The 17,608-nt window shown below is 37.9% G+C and overlaps 1 protein-coding gene across 3 annotated transcripts; it reads left to right on the top strand.

The window, feature by feature from the left end:
* Positions 1 to 9: 9 nt before the first annotated feature.
* LOC101479201 (sodium- and chloride-dependent GABA transporter 3) lies at positions 10 to 14,575 on the top strand. 3 transcript variants are annotated; one of them, XM_076892377.1, is made up of 14 exons: positions 10 to 3,263; positions 5,323 to 5,457; positions 6,914 to 7,054; positions 7,153 to 7,240; positions 7,413 to 7,545; positions 8,908 to 9,042; positions 9,114 to 9,217; positions 9,335 to 9,459; positions 10,958 to 11,070; positions 11,147 to 11,284; positions 12,989 to 13,070; positions 13,323 to 13,423; positions 13,500 to 13,670; positions 13,839 to 14,575. In XM_076892377.1, exons 1-14 carry the CDS (start codon positions 3,104 to 3,106, stop codon positions 13,929 to 13,931), a joined length of 1,719 nt encoding a protein of 572 aa, XP_076748492.1. In that variant the 5' UTR covers positions 10 to 3,103; the 3' UTR covers positions 13,932 to 14,575. The 3 variants fall into 3 exon arrangements, with proteins under 3 accessions (XP_076748492.1, XP_076748491.1, XP_076748493.1); XM_076892376.1 differs by having other exon boundaries at positions 12,968 to 13,070; XM_076892378.1 differs by lacking the exon at positions 10 to 3,263 and having other exon boundaries at positions 7,011 to 7,054; positions 12,968 to 13,070.
* Positions 14,576 to 17,608: the final 3,033 nt, after the last annotated feature.

Genomic DNA, 17,608 nt, shown 5'->3' with positions numbered 1-17,608 from the left:
AAGCTTTAATACTGATAGATCAAAACATAAACAAAGTCCAGAATCTAAGAAAATAATTACAAAAACAGAAGACATAAAAATCAGAGATTAGTTAGGATACAGGACTCCACAAAAACACAGAATGCACAGACAATATAAAGACAAGGTAATGAGGGGAGTTGGAACTGGTGGGAAACCAAGCTGGAGACAACTAAACAAATGAGATGGAAGGAACAACACTTGCCAAAAGAAAACGGGAAGAGTGACACAACTGAATGTGCACCCAAGATCAACTTGACATGCGAAAAAAAGTCCAAAAAAAGAGACAAGGCTGAAGGAACATGAAGTTATCTATAACCAAACTATAAAGGCACAAATTACAAACCATAAACAACCAAAACCAAGCATCACACCAACCATCACCTCTATGCATTTCATTATTAGTTATTACTAATCTCTGCAAGGGCGTAGATTTGGCATGAACGGAAGGGACGTGTCCCCACCAATATCCAGCGATTATTGAATTGTCCCCACCAATAATTTGATCCCTTTGAGTAAAGAAAAACAACCCGATAGAAAGAAAACCTAGTAGCCTGCGCTGCGAGGAGAAGAGGAGGATGGCAGCAAAAAGGAAGAACCTGGATATAAGAAAGTATTTTTCAAAGAAACCTGTAAGTCACTTAAAGTCAAGTTCACTCATATAATGTGTCCGTCACAATAACGTTACAGGCTATGCTAGGCCATACATGCCAGCACTCCCGATTCTTCCGGGGAATCCCGAATTTCAGTGCCCCTCCCAAAAATCTCTGGGGGCGACCATTCTCCCCAATTTCTCCCGATTTTCCACCCGGACAACAAAACTGAAAAGCCATATCCCAGACTGGCCCAGCCAATTTCAGTTTCCAACAATGGCTACTATTACTGCAGCTACTTAGTTTTACTCTTATTACTCTTTCTGGGTCGCAAAATAAACTTTTAACACATTTTCAGGCGAGAATGTAGCTGTGTAAACATCAAATAACTTAAACATGTTATTGTTTGGCCTTTTTCAGTGCTTTAGTTGTGTTTTATTTGTTGGTGAGTAAATCGGTTTGGCTGAGATTAAAGTTATTAGATTAAATTAGATTAAATAAAACTTTATCAATCCCTCGGGAGGATTCCTCCGGGTTCTCACACAGCTGAATAAACTGCTGTCACACAGCAGTGTGTGAAAGCAGCTGTGTGAATACAGCAGTTTATTCGACCATCTACGCCAGCGTCCGGTTATATTTTAGACAGCAAGGAGCAGACGGCAGGTGACGTAATTCTGAAGGCTAGACCGTCCAATTTCACAGTCGCTCATTTCCGGTCTACCCGGCTTTCGGAGGACCCGGCCCACTTAGACCACAAAGGCCGGGTCCTCAGGTGGACGCAGCCTCTGAATTTGGACACTCCCGGCCTGTTTCCGGCCGGACAATAATAACGGTATTTTATCCGATAAATAAACACTGTAAGATTCAAGTTTTTTGTATATATATATGTACATATATATCCTTTTATCAAGAAGCAAAAACAAAAAAGAAAAAATAAGAAACAGGGCAGGGTTCGATGGTTGAATCATCCGTCCTCACCAATGCCACAACCAAATCTACACCCTTGAATCTCTGGTTCTCTTCCACAGCATGTCTTTGTCCTGTCCTTCTACCCTCACCCCCCAACTGGTCGTGCCAGATTGTTGCCCCTCTCTGAGGTTCTGCTGGAGGTTTTTTCCTGTTAAACGGGAGTTTTTCCTTCCCACTGTCACCAAAGCACTTGCTTATAGGGGGTCATATGATTGTTGGGGTTTTCTCTGTTTTCTTATATTATTGTTGTGTATTTACCTTGCAATATACATTACCTGGCAACTGTTGTTGTGAATTGTCCATTAAATAAATAAAATTAAAATTTTTATAACAAAACTCAGAACTAGGAATTGCAAAATATCACTACAATAGAAAACCATGAAATGATACAAAACAAAAACATAAATCACTTCTAAAAACCCAGAAGAACTAATAACTCACAGAAAAACTCAAAATCCTAGAACTTGGATCCAGGATTTTCCCAATGTGGAATAAAAAAGTAGAAATCAAATAAAGCAGTGGGTAAATAACTGGATTGTTTTCACAGACCATCATCACTTAATGGCCAAGATGAAATAATGCATTTCTTAACACATTTAAAAAAAAAAAAAAAAGAAGAAGTTGTTTTAAGATGATATCATGGAGACATCTGACAAATTTACGAAGCAGTATCTGTATACCACTAGTCAGGGTAATATTAAAGAGTGGCCCATGATAAGAATTGACTGATGGGTCTTCGCTTTTATTCTCTGACGTCCATTTATCTACAAAAAGAAAGTATTGAAAACTCTTAGTGTCTTTAGACCTTAAATACAATATGGCAAAGCTGGAAACAAAGAATTTTGCAGAGTCATGCACCTTGTTTATATTTAACTGAAAAATCCCACATCCCACACAAATGTACTGAGAAACTTTCCTTTGTGCTTCAGCTGTAGGACTTTAGCTTAACTATTTAAACTAAAATTAAATATTTAACTACTTTCCTACGAACCTTGCTAAAACCTGTTACTCAGTTATTCATTTGAAATTCGGCTGTCCCCACCTTCTGGGCCAGCCTTAGAGAACCAATCAGAAGCTACTGCAACCACAAACACAAACTCACAGTTAAATTAGAGACAGGAGACCCCAATTTTAAGTGCACCTCCTCTTCCTCTCCCATCTTTTAACTCGCAATCTTCTCATGGCTTTAAATGGTTTCCTTTAAACTTTTACTTTGACCAACACAAAAGCCTGGCAAGTATAGCTTAACGATCGGCAGTTGTGACATAGTGATGCAGCACAACTAAATTTTAACCCCTCCTATATCTGAGATGCATCTTGAAAAACATAGACCCCAACAAGTTAAAAGTGAAACCTTTGAAACCTTTTTTTTTCATCCAGTTACTCTCCTGGAGTTAATTAATTTTTCTACTGAAAACTTATTAACTCATTCTTCAACACAGAATTGGCAGAGAATATAAAGGCAGTGACAATTAGAGCACCAAGCGCAGTGCCATCATTGTCCGCACCCTGAACCTTTAGAAATGATGAAAAGAAAATCTATGCAGAGAGACACACAGCCAGAGGTGGAGGAGCGAGGACACTGGGGAAATAAGGTGGAATTTCTCCTTGCTGTGGCGGGAAATGTTGTCGGCCTGGGGAACGTGTGGAGGTTTCCCTACCTCTGTTACAAAAATGGAGGGGGTAAGCAAATGAGGAACTCACTACATTAAAGGTGTATTAATCTTGTAGGATTATATTGATTGTGCAAAGCATGAGCAAAATAAATTACAAAACAGTACTAGTTCAAGGTCTATTATTACTAGTTCACAGTCACTGAAATGAGACTGAAAGTGTGACTTCAAACTCCATTGGTACTCTAGGAAATGTTAATTTTATCACTTGAGGTAGCTCACATGACAACTGTAGGTGAAGTCAAGCAGGGCACTCTATCTGTTTGAAGCATTTTGGATTTGGCAGCAGGTTGATTCCATCAAATCTGATGCCAGCATCCAAAGTGAAGACTCTGCTCCACTGAATCCAATAGCATCCAGTCCTCAGGCAGCTTGATTGTTTGCAATAGAATCATTATAATTAAAAAAGAAGAAAACAATATTATTAGTTTATAAAAATCTGCCTCTTGTAGTTTTTTTGTGAATTCAACTTTCACAAACAAAGTTCTAGTAAAAAGTAGTTGTAGCAGCAGTAGTAGTAAAAGTACTAGTCAAACAATTCATTAGTAAAAATTTCCTTTAATAACTTCCCAATATGTCATCTTAATTTTGGTAGTATGTTTAAACAACTGATATATGTTTTGTTTTTAAAAGCATATACCAGGTCCTTGTTTAATATCATTGATTTACGTAAAGCCTTTGATACAATAGATCATTCTTTACTTTTACGGAAGTGTGAAAGGTATGGTTTAAGAGGTGTTGTACAATTTTGGTTAAATAGTTACTTGAATAATAGGTTCCAATATGTGAGTATTAATAACATGAAATCTAAACTTAGAAAAGTAACTTGTGGAGTTCCGCAAGGATCTGTTTTGGGACCTAAGTTATTTTTACTTTATATAAATGATATTTGTACAGCCAGTGATACTTTAAAATATGTGATGTTTGCTGATGATACAAACTTATTTTGCTCTGGAAAAGACATAAAGAAATTACTGAAAACAGTGGAAACAGAACTCATGAAGTTAAATAGATGGTTTGTATTTAATAAACTATCATTGAATGAAAGTAAAACAAAATTTATGTTATTTGGAGGTAGTAAAAGTAATATTAAAGTAAAATTGAATTTAAATAATGTTGAAATTGAAAGAGTATATGAGACAAAAATTTTTAGGAGTAATTATTGATGATAAACTTTGTTGGAAGCCCCACATAGAACATGTGAAACGAAAATTATCCAAGTCTATTTCTATTCTTTATAAAACAAGAGATTTTTTGAATAAGAACTGCCTTTATTTATTGTATACTTCCCTTTGTTTGCCTTATATGACCTACTGTGCAGAAATTTGGGGGAACACATACAAAACATATTTGGATTCAATATTTAAATTGCAAAAAAGAGCTATTAGAATAATAAATAAAGTTGGATATAGGGAGTCCACCAACCAGTTTTTTGTAGGATCATCTATGTTAAAATTCATGGGCATTATATATTCTAAAACTTTAGAAATGATATATCATGTGATGAAAAAGAATGTTCCAATTTGTATTTTAAGTATGTTTCAACTAAGAGATGGAAAATATGATTTGAGGGGGTCTTATAAGTTTGAAATGCCTAAAGTGAGAACCAATGTTAAGTATAGATGTGTGTCAGTTTTGGGAGTGAAATTATGGAATGGACTTAATGATGAACTGAAGATGTGTTTTTCTTTGTCATTCTTCAGAAAGATTTTAAAAATTAGTATTATACAAGGTTATAGAAATTTGGTTTGTTAAAATTTTTTTGTGTTGATTTAATTTCTTGATTTATCATTGATTTCTTTTCAAACTGTTATACAACTTATTTATCAATGCTATTTATTTTCTTGGTTAAGGATTTGATTATTTCTATGGGGGTAAGGGATAGGATAAGTATAAGCCATAAGGCTTCAGCCTATTCCTTTTTCGGTTTCTGTTTGAGTACTTTTATGTAAAATTATAATCTGTTGTTGTTGTTGTTGACTGAAATAAAATTTCAATTCATAATTGAGTAAGCTTGTTACTCAGAAGCTGCACAACAGGTGTGTTTACTGTGTATGTTTTTAATTCAGGTGCATTCCTGGTGCCATATCTGGTATTTGTGGTAACCTGTGGTGTACCCGTGTTCCTGCTGGAGACAACTATAGGGCAATTCACCCAGGAGGGTGGCATTACCTGCTGGAGGAAGCTGTGCCCATTAGCAGAAGGTAAGCTGTTCAGGGATCGTTAACAAGAAAACATCATGTTATCCTTCTCTTCAATGGCCATTTATTCACAGTCTTGCACAACTGTGTCTCAAAATGTAGTGAACAAGTTAATAAGTATTTAAAGTTAAGCCAATTCTGTACTTATCACAATCTTCAAGTTATAAGTTCAAGCCTTAACTGAGAACTGGTAACATTGTGTTTTGCAAGTCATTCTCAGTGATTTGCTACTAGGCAGTTCTAAAGGAACAAGATGTAATTTCTATGCATTTAAATTTAATATGTTAAGACTAATATTATGTGTGTGGTTCACTTTTCTACATTATCTCAAATATTTTCCATGATGTTCAAATTAGAAATACTAAATTTTATTAAATATTGGAATGTGTTTGTCCCGTTTACTGCAGACTGCTACCCAGCTAATGTATAAAACAGTGTTTGTGGCACTCTTTATTTATGTTTTTAAAGGAATAGCACTGGACTATCCCACAACTGAATTCTACACATAAAAGCTACTGTAGCTGCAAGTTTTTGGACCCATTATATTTTAAGTTAGCAATTAGCAACAGAATGCAAGCAGCCTGAAATAAAAGTTGACTTTAAAGTTGCACATTATTACGATGTATTATTATTATTAGGATTTTGGCCTGAAAAGTCTTAACATTTTGCTGAAAGCATTGAAAATACAGGCAAGTAACAATTACAGCTCACCCAACTTTTCACTAGGCTTCCTTTTCACATGTAACCTGCTACAGTATCTTGACATATTATTGTAGCAAAAATCTGAATACGCACACATGTATTTCAATACCCGCACACAAATCAAATATGCTCATTCAAAATGAAACACACACACACACACACACACACACACACACATCCAATATATCCTGGGAAAAATAAGATCTCTCAATGCACAACAACCTTGAAGCAGATGGGCTTCAGCTGTAATCAAGTGCCACTCAGATAAGGACCAGGAAACTGAAATTCACAGAATCTCACCAAAACTAGAGAAGAGAGCAAACTTTTTTTCTGATGGTAGGTTTGGCATAGAAGCATGAGTCCACACTGCCTTGGATCAGTGGTTCAGGCTGGTGGTGGTCGTGCTGATGTAATAATGTGGTGGATATTTTCTTGGTACACCATGTGCCCTTAAGTACCAGCTGCACATCGTTTAAATGCCAAAGCCTATAGTATTGCTGCTGACCTTGTCCATCACTTTATGACCAGAGTGTAGCCATCTTCTGATGGCTACTTTGAGCAGGATAATGTCATATTATCCTGTTATATCACAAAATCATCTTAAACTGGTTTCTTGAATATAACAATGAGTTCATTCAAATGGCCACCACAGTCACAGACCTCAAGCCAAAACTGCTGAGTAACCCTAAAACAACAAGAAGTCTGAGTAATTGATAAATGGAGATTTTTGTAATTATTATCTGTAAATGCCTTTCAGGGATAGGCTTTGGTGGACAACTAATCCTTTTCTATAGCTGTATGACCTACATCATTATTCTTTCCTGGGCTTTGCTCTACCTCGTGTTCTCCTTCAGCTCTCAGCTCCCCTGGGCCTCCTGCAACAACGACTGGAACACAGGTAAAATGCAAAGATTATTTCCATTTTCCAATAAAAAATTGTCAAAGTATGTTTAGGTATTTAAACTTTTGTTCTGATACTTTTCACACTCTTCTCAGAGGGCTGTGTAGACTTTTCAACAAAAAATAACACCGTCCACTGGACCAACCAGACAAACTCGACCTCTGCAGCCACCGAATTTTGGGAGTATGTCTATGTAGATGGACTGAAAAAGCCTACATACCAAGTTATTTAAAGCCCAATAAAACATTTTGTACCTTTTCCAGCTATATATATCTATATCCTTCTACCTATCGATCTGTCTGTCTATCAATCTATATATTGTTTTTTTTACCTTCTGCATTTAATTGACTTCTAGACGACGAGTGCTGATGATCTCTGGGGGCATTGAGGAAATAGGCAGCATCCAGTGGGAGGTGCTGTTGTGCCTCATTGCTATGTGGATTGTCTGCTACTTTTGTATCTGGAAAGGAGTCAGATCTACAGGAAAGGTAGTTTTGCTGGTAAATACAGTGGGGGAATAATTATTTGATCCCCTGCAGAAATTATAAGTTTGTCCAAATACATGACTCTCTAATGACTCTCTAATTTAAATGGTAGATTAATTTCAATGGAATGAGGCAGAATGTGACATAAAAGTTATGGAATTAATTGATTTTTATGTCATTGAATGAGATAAGTATTTAACTTCAAGTGTTAGCTACCTCCACAGATTTCCCATATTTTGTGGACAAAAAAATAGAAAATTGTTGACAACGATCTGTGGATGCAGATTGTGTGTGGCAATGAATGGACCCCTGCGCAGATGGCAGAAGGAAAAATGAACTTAAGAGCTGATAGGTTTGTAACTTAAACCTATTTGCTGGAACGTTCAAGATAATTTAATTACACAGCAAAGCAAGACACGAGTAGGCAAAGTTCTTTATGTTTCTAGTGCACGGGAGAGAACTGGACAAACACCGTTCCTTCACTCGACCCCAGTTGCTCTCGTCCGCCCCCCCCCCGTAACACTGCTCTTTTATTGAGGTTACATGAATATACATAGGTTCATTAACATATGATGTCTACATACAAACAAAGAGTACCTTGCCTGTGCGTTGTGTGTGCGTGTGTGGGGTCAGAGTGTGACCCCATAAATGACTTCCCTAAACCTGCTGGTCTAAACAGAAGGCACTTAGCCTAAAACAGATATAGATACGTTTATCCTACCATAAAACAATAAGACAAGGTACGACCTCTCCCATGCTCCCAGAATGTGGGTGTGAATGCCAGAGCACTCTGGAATGAAAACAACGTCTCTGCAGACTACTAAGGATCAAACCTCTATTGTCTACAACTAATTATAAAACTCTAAGCATATATAAGTAGATATTTCTAAGCATAAATGATAATCAAAAATACAAATCCAACAATAACAAAAGGCTAGCATTTTATTTAGGCGCAAAAACACAAAGGTACAAAAATAAGAAAAACCAAAAGCCAATAACTAATCAAAAATGTGAGAAACTAAATGCAGAGCAACATACAGCAAATCTATGAGAACCAGAGTTCTGGCTAGGCTGTAAGGGCTCAAATACTTATTTCATTCAATGACATGGAAATCAGTTTATAACTTTTATTTAATGTGTTCTTTTTGGGGATATCTTGTCTCCCCCCCCCCCCCCCCCCATTAAAATTAAATTACCACAAACAAACATTAGAGACTGTTCACTCCTTTATAAGCAATCAAACTTACAAAATCAGCTGGAGATCAAATAATTATTTTTCCTCACTGTAGCTCTATATACAGTATGTATACATAGTACATATTGAGTAAACACTTAAATGCTCTGAAATGTTACTTTTTCCCACAGGTGGTATATGTCACAGCTACCTTCCCCTACGTGATGTTGTTAATACTTTTGATTCGTGGCCTCTCTCTTCCTGGAGCATTCGAAGGAATCATGTTTTATCTTCTGCCTGAACCCTCACGACTGATAGACCCTCAGGTACGAGCTCAAATCTCTAACAGTGTCTGACACAGGTGGACAAGTGTAATACTGTTGCTTTGTTGGAACAGGTGTGGATGGAGGCTGTGAGTCAGATCTTCTTCTCCTACAGTATCGGTGTGGGCTCCCTAATTGTGCTGGGAAGCTACAACAAATACAACAACAACTGCTATAAGTACATGATGATCAGTAGTTATTTACCTTAATTTTAAATAGATATTTAAATATTAACAACCTCATATTTTGTCACATGCAGTGACTGCACTTTGCACTTTGTTTTTGTGATTTGCAGAGACTCTCTGATGCTGTGTTTGCTGAACAGTGGTACCAGTGTTGTAGCTGGTTTTGCTGTGTTCTCGGTGCTGGGATTCATGGCTCATGAGCAAGGTGTTCCCATTGCAGAAGTGGCAGAGTCAGGTATATATCACAAACATGCGATCATATTCTCCTGGACCCATAAATGTGACATAACAGTGATCCATAAATGGACTCAATCTTACATAACAATATTATGGGAGCATGTCTCAACTGGTCACAGACTTGGTAACAGAACAAGAAAGACTTTAAAATTTTCAGGGCTCTGTTTTAATTGTTAAGCTTGATTTGGGGGAATATTATTTTTTGGAATGATTTCTGTCAGGGCTCATTGTGCAGGCAGGTGGAGATGTGGATCCAAATGAAGGACTCTGAGATGGAAATGTAACTGAAGACCACACACAGCTTTATTGCTGGCACCAAACAAAAACAGAAATCAAACCATAAAACTGGAACACACAGGCAGGATCTGGGGGTACGAAGCGACACTGAGCACAGGAAAACACAGGGCTAATATACACAGGGTGGTAATCAGGGAATGGGCAACAGGAGGGAGACACAGCTGGGAGAAATTGGACTAACGAGACAGGGGAGCAGTAGAACTGAACACACTCACATGAGACACAGACCTTCACAATAAAACAGGAAACAAGAAACCACTAAACAAAGAGGCAGACAGAGAGGCAGACAGAATATAACACATGGAACTCAAACAATACATGAAACAACAAATCCTTAAACACGGATAAACAGAAACATGAAACTCTAATAATCATCACCACCACCATCACCACCACAATCACTACAAGAGAATAAGAAAACAATCCATAATCCAAAAACACACCAAAAAATAACAACTCAAAATACTGGGTCAAAGTGACCCAGAACCGTGACAGATTTCGACATTTTTGTTTACAAAAGCTTAATTTCTCAGTAGTGAGTTTATACCTAATCTATGGGAACTTGTTTCCAGCACTGGAAGAAAAACAACGAAGTACTTTTGCCACTGAAAATTCAAAATTTACGATATCTAAGAAAACTTAATAAGAAAATTGGCAACATTTTCACACAATGTTGGCATCCAAACATTGTGTGAAAGTTTCCTTGTTATCTTGATTATAGGAAGAGGAGGAATGTGGAACAGAAGGATTGGTTTTTCTGTGGTATTCACATTTCTATAGGAAAACCGAATGCTTTGCTAAATGTTTGTGTCAGGAAGTTGACATTTTGTGATGCTTAACTTGAAATTAAGACTTAGGTCTCACTGGCAAAAAATAATTTTTACAGCTGTGGAAACTAACTACCATACTAATCAGGTCTCAGCATCCTTTGAGTTCCAATAGTCAGACTATATTATGTGGGCTAAATCAGTCAGTGCCATTGTGCCATCACAGTCAAACACGTGAGTAATGGTGAAAACCTGATGTCATTTGATTTTTCCCTCTTAATATGAACAGGCACAGGTGATTGTTCAATTTTCTGCATTTCTGCTGTCATATTTATGCCATTACACACCACAAAACTGTACAAACTAAAACACAAACATTTACCACTGGCTGGCATGTTTGATATGCTCTGGCATCATGCTGTTGTGTTTCAGGTCCAGGCCTGGCGTTCATTGCATACCCTCAGGCTGTAGCCATGATGCCCCTGCCTCAACTGTGGTCCATCTGTTTCTTTGTTATGCTCATTCTCTTGGGTCTGGATACACAAGTAAGACACACAACTTTGGAACATTGCATTTATGCTTTGAAATTTACTCAGTGTGTTTTGTCCATTTTCTGCACAGTTTGTTGCCATGGAAGTAGTGATGACGTCCTTCATCGATATGTTTCCCAAAGTGTTGCGCAGAGCCGGCCGAAGGGAGATTTTTCTCCTTCTCTTCTGCTTAATATGCTTCTTCTCTCAGCTTGTCATGGTTACTGAGGTCTGTATGTAATGTATCACTGGCAGAAAATGTTTTGGAAATGTGTGTAGGGGTCTAAAAGAAAAAAATAAACATTACATATCCTAATTGTAATCCAGGGGTCCGTTCTTCGTACCTCGCTAAGTAAGTTAGCTGGATTTGATTGTTGACGATTTCGCGTGATCTTGGATCGTTCGGTTCTCGGAAGCTCATCCGGGACTTGCTGTCATAGCAACAGATCCGTAAGCGTAAACCTGCTCGGAAGCAGGTTTACTTTATGTAAACAAGATTAGATCGCGGCCACGCAGGTATGTCCGCTTCATGTATACGAAAGCAACAGCGATATTTTACCACTGTTTTTCCATAAATAAATATTATCAATGTAACTAAAGATAATGCAGTACTTGATCCTTTTATTGATTCCATACAGATACATACAGGTCATTTCCTAAAAAAGGGAAATGTACTATTAACATTCTATTACATGTATGTGATTATTACAGATGTAATTCATATTTCAGAGTAGTAATTGTAAATTACTTCGTGTAATCAAGATGAGAGACCACGGCTATAAAAGCGAAGGTGGATTTGGGAAGCCTGTCGCAGCCATGTCCTGTCCGTATATGCGAGCAACCCATTGCGGAAGGTGCAAGATTGATAAGGAGAGTCCTCAGAATTCAGCGTATATTGCGGGACAGACAGGATCCTTTAGCTCAGCGCGACAGTGTGCTCATAGAGAGATATCGATTTTCCCGTGAGGGTATTATTCACTTAACCAACTTGTTGACGAGGGGGTGCAGGACCACCACCTGTCTTTTTTTGCTCTGCCCTTTTCTTGGTTGCCTTTATAAACAAACAAACAGATTATTTCAGGGTCTCTTTTCAAGAGACTAAAAGCAATATAAGTGATAAATATTACCATTCTGTAGAATATTCTTATTTCACTTTTACTTGTTCACATGTTCTTGTGGGTCCTGTTGTGGCTCTGATGTGACAGAGGATAAAATATAATATAATATAATATAATATAATAAATTTACCCTACCGCCTACTGGTATTGGCCAGAGGGGCCGATGGCGTGATATGGCAGCCTGGCTTCTGTCAGTCTGCCCCAGGGCAGCTGTGGCTACACCTGTAGCTGCTTCCACCAGTGTGTGAATGTGAGAGTGAATGAATAGTGGCATTGTAAAGCGCTTTGGGTGCCTTGAAAAGCGCTATATAAATCCAATCCATTATTATTATTATTATTAAATTACTTACGAGTTTAATTTGTCAGCAACTTTCTGCCAGCCCTCTCTCCTTGCTTTTGCAGCCTTTGCAGTGTTCCCTTGCATTTTAATTAAACTCTGAAACTCCTGAAATCCCTCAATCAAGAGTTCTTGCTCTGCTGCCGAAAAATACTGAGCGCGCTCCTTCGACATTTCGCCGACCAATCAAAGGGTTGCCGATCAATGTTTCTACTATCGATGCGTAGCCCCTGTTAAGCCACCCAGTGATCTCACATTACTTCATCCAGCTATACTAATCGTCAACAACAGGTGTGTTCGAAGAACCGGAATAGCGAGCTCAAAGTTAGCGAGATGATTTGATCTTGGATGTGTCATTTGATCTTGGATGTAGTAAGCGAGGTACGAAGAACGGGCCCCTGATTTTAGTGAGGAAAATAAATGCATGCAAAATCAATATCTGTGTCATTGTCTCTAGGGAGGGATGTTTGTGTTTCAGTTGTTCGACTACTATGCTTGTAATGGAGCTTGCATCCTCTTTCTATGTGTGTTTGAAACTCTGGCACTGGGTTGGATATTTGGTAGGTGTGCTCTTCTTTTTACATCTCACACTAATGATGTCGTAATGATGACATGATCAGGGAAGTTTTCTCATATATAGGGGCAAATCTTGCAGACACTTGTGAGGACATTATAATGGAGTCTTTACATGGGTGATTATGACTCCTTTGGCTGTCATTTAACCTTTATGTGAAAAAAATACATCCATGGCATTCCATTGACACCAAGTGTGAACTTTATACGTTGTTTATCTTGTTTCTTCTTCTATTAAGGGGTAGATAAGTTATATGACATAATAAAGGACATGACAGGAACACGAGCCAACTACTTCTTTAAACTCTGCTGGCTCTACCTCACACCACTGGTCTCACTGGTGAGTTGGGCTTTAAGTATTAGGATACCAACACTCAATTCTCCACCAACTAAACCATCTCCTTTTGATTTCTCAGGGCTCTTTTATATGTTCTTTAATTGAGTACAAGCCTCTGACCTTTAATCGGTGGTACATCTATCCATCCTGGGCATATGTGCTGGGGTGGATACTGGCCCTCTCCTCCATCCTGCTTGTTCCAGGATGGGCCCTGTATAAGCTGGGCACTGAGACTGGGACTCTAAGTCAGGTGGGATGACTGTGTTATTATTTTAAATATATAGTTAAACAAAAATGTAAGACTTTCATGTTTACTGGGTGATTTTTAACGTAATAGAAATCATGGTAATAATAGCCTTTTTAGAATTATTATAAAACTTTTAAATTAAGTTTTTCTCCATTTTTCTCCATTTTGTAGCGTTTCCATCATCTGTGCCAGCCTAATCTTGAAAATTTAGAGAACCAAAAGAGGGAAACTCAGCTAGAGACCATCAGAGAACTTCTGCAGTAGTTCACACTCAACTGATACAAAAGGTCATCTGATCCCTTTGTAACACCTACGATTTGGAGTTGAACGTGATGTCACTTTCTCTGTTTTCCATTAAAAAAATTCTTCTTTTTTTCCACTTCTGTACCCATTTGAGCTGCATCATAGTCATTTTTTTCTTTTTTTTGTTTATACAATATATCAATGTATCTAAATCCACACACATTTTCTTTAATGGAAAGATATGGTTGCTGTGTTTGTGTAGTGCACTCCCAAAAATGATGTTTTACACCACATGTTACAAAAAGAAAAAATGCTTTTGTGTTGATATGACTGACCTCAAAAAAATGTCCTTAAACGTTAAAGGCAGGGGCGATTCTAGGATCAGAGCTTTGGGGGTGCTGAGCAGCCAGAGAGCTGCCCATCCAGGCATCCAGGCCTTTACTCGTCATAATGAGACGTCTTCCCCGTCTCTGTCAGTCCCTGCATCCTTAAATGTCTCCAGTTGTCACGAGTTCTCTCTGACTGTCTCCTTGGTGCATTTAAACCCCTGTTCCTCCCTGTCCTCATCGTCTGTTGTCTTCATCTCCATTATCACTCATCATAATTTTACCATCTCTGTGCAAGTCTGCAAATTTCTTTATTAAATCATAAGATTCTTAAATTCATCAAGTCTCTCTGTGCCTGGGTCCTCATCACAAAACATTACATCACTGTTTTGTACATTTTAACACAATTTAATCCCCACATTTGTGAAAGAAAAGCAAAACACTTTTTTGAAAAGTCTGTAACAAAACCATCAAATCTGATAAAGGTTATTTAAATGCTGCTAAAGAAGAATGTATTGGAATAAAATAAAAATAAAAAACATATCCCAACCTTAATTACTGTGGGAGAAGTGAATGATGCTCACAGTGAGTAAGAAGTAAACTGAGTGCATATTTTGGACAGAGATTCACTTTTAATGTGTATGTATAATATAAAAAATACACTCCAAAAATAGAAGAGTCCTTGAAATGTACAAAATATTATTAAAAAATTAGAAAATGGACACCTTGGCCTATGGTACAATGTATACAATGTATGAAAAGATCTTTACTGCAGATACTAATATAGCTCTGCAGATTTTTTCTTTTCTTTTAACCTATGTCGCCTCACCTTGAGGTTGGCAAATCCGTCTATCACATTTTGGTGGTCAAGTCTCTCAAGCATCTCTTTCTCAACTGACATCACAGCCAGGTGCTGGAGTCTGCTTTGACCCATGGTCCTTCTCAGCCAGGTATGGAGCTGACTCAAGACACTAAAAGACCTTTCACAGCTACAGCTGGTAACTGGGTTTGTTAGGGCAACCTGAATAACAGTTTTCAGTGTGGGGAAGATCTGATTATCCAGAAGATTGTACAATGTTAACATATCTGGGATGGCACCAGCCTCACTCTTGAGCTTCAAAAAGTTTTTGGCAACCGTGACTTCCTCTGACTGAAGTTCAATATGGTAATGCAGTGCCAGGGCTGACAACCCAGTTGGTTTTGCAGATTCTGTATGTCAGGGTTTCTGGGTCATTGACCCAGTATTTTCAGTTCATGTTCACTGTTTATCCTCTGTACGTTCCACTTCCTGTTTTGTGTTACGTTACTCTGTGTGCATTATGTTCTAGTTCTTATTCCATGCATCATTAGTTCAATTGTGTTCAGCTACTCACTCACCTGTCACCTATCAGTCATTGTTCAGACAGTGTATTTAAGTCCTCAGTTCTCTCCTGGTCAGCGTCGCGTCCTTAATGTTGTCACTGCTGTCTATGCCCCATGTTTGCCTCCCAAGTTCAGATCAGTCAGCCGTTCATTCAGTCAGTCAGCCAGCCATCTCCTGTTTTCGTCATTCGTCCCTCACAATAAACACCCTGCATCTTCACCGTGAGTCCTGCGTTTGAGTCCTTTTCTCCACATCCACTCAGCAACCCCTGACACTGTATAGCAGCTTTAATATAGGGAGGACACAACTTCCAGATTGTATGAGTAAAATTAGTTGTTGTTTTTTCTTTGCCAGTTTCTGTTTTGCCTGTTAGTATTTCCTGTCTCTTTCCTCTCTCCATCTTTGGACTGACAATCATACACAAATAGATTGTATTCAATTAGATTAAAAAAATACTATTAAGAACACTAATAAAAAAGTCCTCTTTCAGTGTACTTTCAACCAAAAGGCAAATAACCAAACCACATGTACATCTAATAAAAGATATAAATATTGAAACACTGATCCAACATTATTCGTTATTGACGGATCATTTGATTTTACACTTTTACCTGAATGTGGCTCTTGTTTTTGAAAAAACTTCCTCATATCCATTATGAGATGTGTGTGTGTCTCTCTGTACACACACACACAACAGAAGTTATAAGGTTAATGGGCATCCAGTCAGTTAGCTAGTTAGTACCTTGGGTTCAATATCGGCACATGCACATATGACAAAATAACCAGCTTCTCTCATTACATTTCAAACAGGACAGTGGTAACAACAGTAGGCTACGGACAATGTTAAGTTTTAGATTTTAAATAGACTGTATAAATTTCAATGGGAGCAACAGGACGGTCAAATATCGCTGATTTTACTACAGAGCAGGACGGATTGTAGGGTAGCAAACATAGTCGAGAAACACGTTTTCAACACAGCCGGTTACCTGGGTGTAATGTTTTTCAGTTAAAAAGAAACATGGTCTGACTCTTACCTAACTATATAAAGAGTAACTGAAGGTTAAATGCAGCTAATATGTCCTGTTTTAAGCCAGGCACTTACACATCCTCTCCGCTGCATGTCAGCCACCATTGTTCTGGCAGCAACGGCGCTAGAGCCAGAGCAGGGGAGAGGCGAACTGGAACAAACCATTTTGGGGGGAGGGGTATCTATACTTTTGTTGTTAAAATGTTAAGTCCCAAACAAGTACTGAATGCTTTTTATATTTTTAGTAGTGTGTCACACAAACAACAAATATTCTCAAAAAAAAGTAAGAGATCTTTGAGGGGTGCTTTGATTCATTCATTTGATTCTGAAATGGGCTAAAATCACCCCTGGTTAAAGGACTGAATAATGTTGTAAAAAGGCAAAAAAAAAACCAAACAAACTAAAAACCCTCTTTCAATCCGGAAAGAGGAAAAAACCTAAATTGCTTTACTATCAGAAACCAATCTAAATGATTTGGAACACTCAAAATTAAAGAGAAGTTGGGTTGGCTAAGTTCTTTACTCATCTTATAATACAAAAAGTAGAGGATGGCCATCCCCATCCATCGTAATCTGCCTTTAACTATAGAAAAAGTTGTAAAAGAAAATGAAGGATGCTACATTCTTTTCTCTGGATATCTATTTGGAGAATCTATTTCTATAGGATGCATTTATGGTCCAAATTCAGAAGATATCTCTTCCCCCCCCCCAAAAAAAATCTCTTAACCCTTGTTTCAGCCATAGCCTCTCCATATATGGTATTGGGAAGTGACTTTAATTGTGTATCTGATCCAAGGGTTGATGAATGTAAAACAGAGGGTGACTTATCACTAGGGATGGGTATCGTTTAGGTTTTATCCGATACCAGTACCAAACCGGTACTTTTGAAACGGTGCCGGTGCTTAAACGGTGCTCAAACCGGTGCTTAAAGAATCAAGAACACAAACTTTGTCCAAAAACCTCTCATGTTCAGCTGTTTTTTG

The sequence above is a fragment of the Maylandia zebra genome, linkage group LG14 (genome assembly GCF_041146795.1).
Source record: "Maylandia zebra isolate NMK-2024a linkage group LG14, Mzebra_GT3a, whole genome shotgun sequence".
Taxonomy (NCBI): Eukaryota; Metazoa; Chordata; class Actinopteri; order Cichliformes; family Cichlidae; genus Maylandia; species Maylandia zebra.
The sequence above is the reverse complement of the archived record's forward strand: the minus strand, read 5'-3'. Positions and strand labels throughout refer to the sequence as shown.

Bases quoted from the DNA above. Each gene is read 5' to 3' on its own strand.
- LOC101479201 (XM_076892376.1), top strand. From the start codon at position 3,104: ATGATGAAAAGAAAATCTATGCAGAGAGACACACAGCCAGAGGTGGAG. The intron at 3,264-5,322 runs GTAAGCAAATGA...TTTTTAATTCAG, and splicing joins CTGTTACAAAAATGGAGGGG to GTGCATTCCTGGTGCCATAT. The intron at 9,043-9,113 runs GTACGAGCTCAA...TTGTTGGAACAG, and splicing joins CACGACTGATAGACCCTCAG to GTGTGGATGGAGGCTGTGAG.